This window comes from Enhydra lutris, unplaced genomic scaffold (assembly GCF_002288905.1).
Source record: "Enhydra lutris kenyoni isolate GAN:26980312 unplaced genomic scaffold, ASM228890v2 scaffoldscaffold43, whole genome shotgun sequence".
Classification (NCBI taxonomy): domain Eukaryota; kingdom Metazoa; phylum Chordata; class Mammalia; order Carnivora; family Mustelidae; genus Enhydra; species Enhydra lutris.
The window spans coordinates 1,851,030-1,858,457 of NW_019154127.1; the positions used below are offsets into that span (position 1 = coordinate 1,851,030).

The following is a 7,428-nucleotide window of genomic DNA, read 5'->3' on the forward strand; positions in this document are numbered from 1 at the left end:
AATGGGTGTTAGAGATGGCGTCATCTTTTAAAAATAATTTATGAAATCATAGCAAGACTTGTTAGATGGAAAGACGTTGCGGGTGGTTTGATCCACTTTACCTCATGAGCCGAACAAGCATAAGAAACACTTCTTGTTTACATATGCCCAAACCAAAGATGAGAAAACCAGAATCATGCATCAACACTCATATCTGTTGTTTTTTCTTTCAAGATTTTATTTAGGGGCACCTGGGTGGCTCAGTAGGTTAAGCATCTGCCTTTGGCTCAGGTAGTGATTCCAGGGTCCTGGGACGGAGTCCCACATCAGGTTCCCTGCTCGGCAGGGAGTCTGTTTCTCCCTCTCCCTCTCCCCAACTCATGCTCTCCCTCTCTCTCTCTTTCAAATGAATAAGTAGAATCTTCGAAAAAATGATTTTATTTATTTTTTTAAACATGATTTTATTTTATTTTAAGATTTTATTTATTTATTTGACAGACAGAGAAGCAGTCAGAGAGAGAGGAGGAAGCAGGTTCCCTGCTGAGCAGAGAGCATGATGTGGGGCTTGATCCCAGGACCCTGGGAGCACGACCTGAGCCAAAGGCAGAGGCTTTAACCCACTGAGCCACCAAGGCGTCCCTGAAAAAATGATTTTATTTAGATTCAAATTACTTAATATATAGTGTAGCATTAGCTTCAGGGGTAGAATTTAATAATTCATCATTTGCATATAACACCCTGAGCTCATCACCAGTGCCCTCCTTAATGCCCATCACCCATTTAATCTATCCGATCCCACTCACTTTCCCTCCAGCAACCCTCAGTTTATTTCCTATAGTAAAGAGTCTCTTATGGTTTGCCTGCCTCCCTGTTTTTATCTTGTTTTATTTTTCCTTCCAACACTCATATCTTATAAGAAATTTCAATAGATGGAGATTTTGATGCAAAAGCACTTGGAATATGTAGTGTTTCCAGGCAATGCTTAACTAAATTGGCAAATACTATCTCGTTTATCTTAACAATAACCCAGCATCACACATTATTACCACTTAAACAGAGTAGAAAATGATAGCTGCAAAGAATGGTACTTTCTTGATGTCACAAATCAAGGATTTGGTGGAGCAACTGAATTAGAAATATAATAAGAAGGGGCATCTGGGTGGCTCAGTGGGTTAAGCCTCTGCCTTCAGCTCAGGTCATGATCTCAGGGTCCTGGGATTGAGCCCACATTAGGCTCTCTGCTCAGCGGGGAGCCTGCTTCCCCCTACCTCTCTGCCTACTTGTGATCTCTATCTCTCTCTCTGTCAAATAAATAAATAAAATCTTACAAAAAAAAGAAATATAAAAAGAAGATATCCCCTAAAGAAGGCAATTTTTTCCTTTTATACAAATAATTTTTTAAAAGCTCAAAGCATAGCTATGAATATTAAATGAAAAAAAACAATATTTTTATGTCAGATTGAAGAAGTTTATTAGAAAAATGGAGAAAAATAATCTGTATGAAAATCAAAAGGCAGGATCCATGACATCACCCAGATGAGACACCTGGCAGGAGCTCACAGGATAATTTTCACATTCTCCTACTTTTCACGAGTTATAACCAGGAAAGGAAGGAGATATAGTTCAGAAGAAGAAAGCACCAGAGTTCAAGTCTTCAGAAAAAGTCATGTCTAACACCAGTGATACAGGATAATCAGCCCCCAACCATGAGGCTCAGAAAGTGTCAGAACTGGTGAAGCCCATGTCCAGGTGTGGAAGGTGAGAGTCTCCCACGGCGACCTCAGTTAGTAGCAGCCATAGCCATAGCCATAGCCACAGCCAGAGCCACAGCCAGAGCCACAGCCACAGAGGGAGCGGGACCCATAGCCGTAGCCACAACCAGAGCCACAGCCATAGCCACATCCCAGTCTGCGGAAGCCACAGCCATAGCTGGAGCCATAGCCACAGTCCAGACCTCCGTAGCCACAGCCTCCGTAGCCACAGGCTCCGTAGCCATAGCCTCCATAGCCACAGCCTCCATAGCCGCAGCGTCCATAGCCACAGCCTCCATAGTAGCTGCCACACATGGTGTTGGTTGTTGAGGTTGTTGTTGGGTAGATGAGGAGAGGAGAAGTGTTACTTCACTGTGGTGTGGACATTTCTCCCTGCAGAGACCTTTTATATGCTCCCAGAGTGGATGTCACCACAACATGTGTCATGTCATTGGCTAATTTTATGATTAATTGCATTAGTTTGTTGTTCCTCAACCATAAGATAAAGCTTCAGAGGTATTAAGGTGATTTACTTTGTTTGGACTTTTTATCCAGTTTAGGGTTTGAATGAGGGGAGACACTCATGCACTCTACACAGTCCTGCCCCAAATTAGACCTTCATTTTAACTACCTATAATCATCCTTATTTCAAAAAAGAATGCATCTGTGAGGGTCTTGGTCCCCAAATAATTATATTATTGTATAGCATTTCACAGAGAATAACATTTCTTTCTATTCATGAGTTTTTCTTCTCTCTTGATCCAAATAATTAATTTCTTCAAGGATTTAATTCCTTTTTCTCTATTGAAAGCATAATGTATCTTTCATGCTCATGATGTTGTTAATAATTTAACTCACTAAAATCAAGGGAAACAGGTCTGAACAAAGTATCTTCTACTTTCCTGTTTATACGAATGAGTTTTATTCTCACTTATGTCTAACTTCTACTGAAGGACAAGCAAATACAAGTTATTCTGTGGAATCCAATTTTTATATTTTTTGTCCTAATTGTATATGCAGTGATTAGTCAATATTCGAAGTAACTACCTAATGAGCTTAGCATCACATATTTTTGTTAATAAGAGAACTATTTTTTTCTCTAAACGTCAAATCAGTATGATTTGTGACCTGACATGCTAAGCTCTCTTGCATAACCCTTGAATTACTCCAATCAGTGTGATAGCTCACCCAGCAGGATAGCCCAAGAAAAGCAGGAGTAGTTTTTTTTTTTTTTTCTTTTTAATTATTTGTCAGAGAGAGAGAGGGAGAGAGAGCAAGCACAGGCAGACAGAATGGCAGGCAGAGGCAGAGGGAGAAGCAGGCTCCCTGATGAGCAAAGAGCCCGATGTGGGACTCGATCCCAGGACGCTGGGATCATGACCTGAGCTGAAGGCAGCTGCTTAACCAACTGAGCCACCCAGGAATCCCAAAAAGCAGGAGTAGTTTTATGTTACAGTTTAAAAATAGACTTCTGTGTCTTTAAGAAAATGCATGTGGGAAGACAGCATTATCTATACAGCCACGCAGATTTCTGATATTTAATTACAGTTCTCAGGCAAAATATCTTTTTATGTATTTCTTCAAGTAACCTTAGCAGGGTTTATAGAATGGAACTGATGCTGGTTTATATCACAGGGAAGATGGGTTAAGAAGTTAGACACCCTCTGCATTTTAATCTACTCTCTCTGGAGATGTTCAGAATAAGGACACAGGTTTTTCAAATAATGCAATTCATCTTACATGGTAACTATTTCAAATAAGTCAAAAGAAAATAGCATCTTAATGAAACAGAAAAGAATTTCATTTAATGGTCCCATCAACACATTCTCCTACTCAGTGGTCATATGTCTTTGAATGTGCTTTCCATGTGTGTTTTGTGATAGATGTGTTTTGTAAAGCACCACACTATTGCAAAATTTTAGTCACTACCTGTTGGATCGAGATATTAAAGGCAGAGGACATCCTCACCATGATTTGACATCATGTTCAAATTTTCCATACAGAAAAATCACAATAGACTCAATTCTCACAGTTCAGAGCCTAGTGAACAATAAGTTTTAGCCAACACCAGTTGAAATAGCATGATTTTTATTCTTCCTCAACAATATTTAAGTTCTTAGATCATTGCCTAAATTTGGTAGACCTGAATTATATCAGGTAATTAAAAGAACTATAATTAATCTGGGGTTTTCTGATATTTAAATATTCTGATATTTAAAAGAATATCAAATACATTGTATTTTATGCAAACGATGTCTCTAATAACATTTGTTAGAGTTTTTTTTCTCCCTAGATTCTTAATTAATGTGTTTCTTCTGAAGAATTAAGTTGTTCTCCTTGATCATAGCAATGAGAGCTTCGCACGGCATGCCATTCTTTTTTTCCCTATCTTTTCTGGTAGGTGTGCTTTTCTAAATATACTCAATTCTCAAATATATTCCATAATGAAAAATTAAACAAGCTTTCTTTCATTCTTCACACTCTTCAGCATAATCCGCATTTCTGTATTCTGCTTCACAACAGAACTTCACAAGTGTATTTCCACAGCAGTATTCTAAGAATCCTTTATCTCTCTGATCCTGTGTTTTGGTCTTTCATCTCCACTACTCTCCTGAGACCCTCTGACAGAGATCATCAGGACCTCAGTCCTGCCAAATCTAGAGGTCAAGTATTTTAGTCAGCCTCTCAGCAGCATTCAGATTCACCGGCTTCTCTCTCATTCCTGAAAATCTCTCCAACCTTTACCATCATCCTTCCATGCACAGTTGGTTGAATTCCAACCTCAGTGGCTTCTCCTTCTAAGTGTCCTTTCTCTTTTCTCCTCAGATTTTACCCTCAACTGTGAGAATGCCTCACCAGCTGTTTACCCCACCTATGGTCTCTAGTCTCCACCAGGACTCCTGTTAGATGAATCACTTTGGATACATTCTCTTCTCCAGTTTCAATTTATATTTCCAATCTTATTATATATATGATATATATCTTATATATGATATTTCATATATTTCCAATCTTAATATATAAATGTGTATATATATATATGTATATCTTCATAGATTAATCATCATTAGAAATTTAACAAAACAAAATTAAGTTGATGATTCTTTATATTACTCCAACTTTTTCATTTTTTTCTTCTAGGTCTCAAAGCATGCCTGGCACAGATCAGATCATGACCCTCCCTGACTGTAATTCTTCAATGTCTACCCACATTAGGATGGCTAGAGTATGTACCAGACATGCAATTAAATTTGAATTTCAGTATTTGTTTGCTGCATCTGGCAACCCGAAGCTTAGAAAACACAGCTGATGTGACCCTGCATGTCACAGCCCTGACTACATCTATGAGCTCATCTGGTAACCCTGTTCCTCTACTTTACAATATATAGATCACAGTGGCTTCTCAGCTTTTCAGATGGGCCTGCTTGTTTCCACCTTAAAGGCTCTGCCTTTGAGCTCCTGAAGTAATAGCAAGAATGGCTCATCCTTCTCTCTTTGTTCTCTCAGTGAGGCTTTCCCTGATCACTCAGTCTGAAGTAAATCCTTCACCAATAACTCTCCAAGTTTTCCTTTGCTCATCTTGATTTATTATTTACACAGACTCATTGCAATTAGAAATTATCTAATTCACTCAATCTTTGTCTGTCTTGAATTTCCTTCCCCTGCTTAATCTAGAACATAAGCTCCATCACAATAGTGTCCTTGTCTGTCCTATCCATTGCTCTGTCCCAGTGCTCATAAAAATGCCTGGTATTGGGGTGCCTGGGTAGCTTAGTTTGGTAGTCATATAACTCTTGATTTCTGCTCAGGTCAGAGTCTCAGGTCAGGGTCATTGGATCAAGCCCCTCATGAGGCACCACACTAGGCATGGAGCCTACTTGAGATGCTCACTCTTCTTCTCCCTCTACTCCTCCCTCCATGTGTTTTCTCTCTCTCTTTCTCTCTCAAATAAATAAATAAATCTTAAAATAAAAAGGTAGTGCTTAGTATATAATTGGTTCTCAATAAAGTTTGATAAGTGAATTAGAAAATGATCAAATCAATGAAATGAAAGAGTATTTTTATATTTCCTTTAAACATCATATTTTTAATAACTTTAGACCTATAGAAAGTTCCAAAATAGTACAGAAAATTTTTATATACACTTAATGTTCCCTAAGGTTAATATCTTTCATAATCATAGTATATTTATCAAGTCAAAGAAATTAACTTTATATGATATTCTTAACTATAGATTTTATTTCATCATTTTTTCCATTCATGTCTTTTTTCTGTTCCATAATCCAATTCATGCTGCATTTAGTTGTAAGACCTTTTTAGTCTCTTTAACTAGTGATAGTTCCTCTGTCTTTCCTTGGTCTTTATGGCCTTAACAATTCGAAAGAGTTGTGTGTTTTGTAGAATATTCCCAGTTTGAATTTGTCTGAAGTTTTATCACATCTAGATTGAGGTTTTACATTTTGAGCAAGAATACCAAAAGAGATGTGTCTTTTTCAGTGCAACATATGCAGTGGAGCATGACGTCAATAAATCATTTGAGAGTTTCTGGAATCCATTAAAACTCAAATTTCTAGTAAACTAAGTCCCTCCTTTTCTACATATTTAGGGTTAATGAGGTCAAACTTCAAGGTCTCTGCCATGGTTTGGGGTCATTTATAAAATTACGGACACATGTAAATGTGAAGTATAAACCAAAGTTAATAACATTGCTCCCCCAAAAAAGATAAAACACATAGTCATTCAGTGTTTACAAGTGAATCCTGGCACCATATCTCCTGTCCCATATCCTTTCCATCTTTCTCTTTCCTTTGAAACTGCCCTTTTGTCCTCAAGACAGCAAATATGCAGGTGCAAAAATAGTATTAAATAAAACTAGAATTTTCAACAGGTAGAATCTGCATGGGTTACATGATGTTATGGTAGCAGTAACACAATCTAAATTTGGAATCTGGAATAAACAAGTCACCAAAGTAGAAGAATCTCTCATCAAAGGCACATGATTTCATTACAGGCCTTCTGACACATACCAAAGTTGTCTTGGATATATTAGTTATGAGAAATTCTTGAGATGGTTTTAATGCCAATTAGTTTGAAAGATGAATCCAGCAGTGCCTGTGGCTTGCCCCACATTCCACTCAGTTGGTTTATAAGGTCCTGTTTAGATTATAAACTTTAAACTTTAGAAACTGACTCTGTTCTTCTGAGCCTTCTTCTCACCCATGAGCTTCTATGGCAACTACTATGGTGGCCTGAGGTATGGCCGTGGAAGCCTGGGATGTGGCTATGGTTGGCTATGGATATACCTCTTACCATCCATGCTGGTATGGAAGATTCTGGTCTTCTGGTTTCTTCTAAGAAATTCTAGATTGTTGATCTCTTTAGATCATTATCCTGTGAGACACCACATTCATCTACTCCATTATTTATAATAACAATATTATGGGCTGTTCAAACAATAACAACCAAATCTTAGCCTACAATACCACATCAGAACTTCCTTGATCAATTATCTGGAGTTTCCAACAATTGAAAACAAAAGCCTCGATGTTGTTTTATTAGTACATGATTAAATATAAGCAACCTTAACCATTTCCATTTGGGAAAATGTCTAAATTCATTTTTCATTGAAAGTCATCTTATAATACAAATGCACATCGTATGTATTATACACATTATATAGCACAGCATACATATTATA

At 37.7% G+C, this 7,428-nt stretch overlaps 1 protein-coding gene across 1 annotated transcript; it reads right to left on the reverse strand.

Moving 5' to 3' along the window:
- Nucleotides 1-1,763: 1,763 nt before the first annotated feature.
- LOC111155662 (keratin-associated protein 6-1-like) lies at nt 1,764-7,047 on the reverse strand. Its single transcript, XM_022515956.1, has 2 exons — nt 7,034-7,047; nt 1,764-2,097 (listed from the first exon to the last, which is right to left on the reverse strand). Exons 1-2 carry the CDS (start codon nt 7,045-7,047, stop codon nt 1,764-1,766), a joined length of 348 nt encoding a protein of 115 aa, XP_022371664.1.
- Nucleotides 7,048-7,428: the final 381 nt, after the last annotated feature.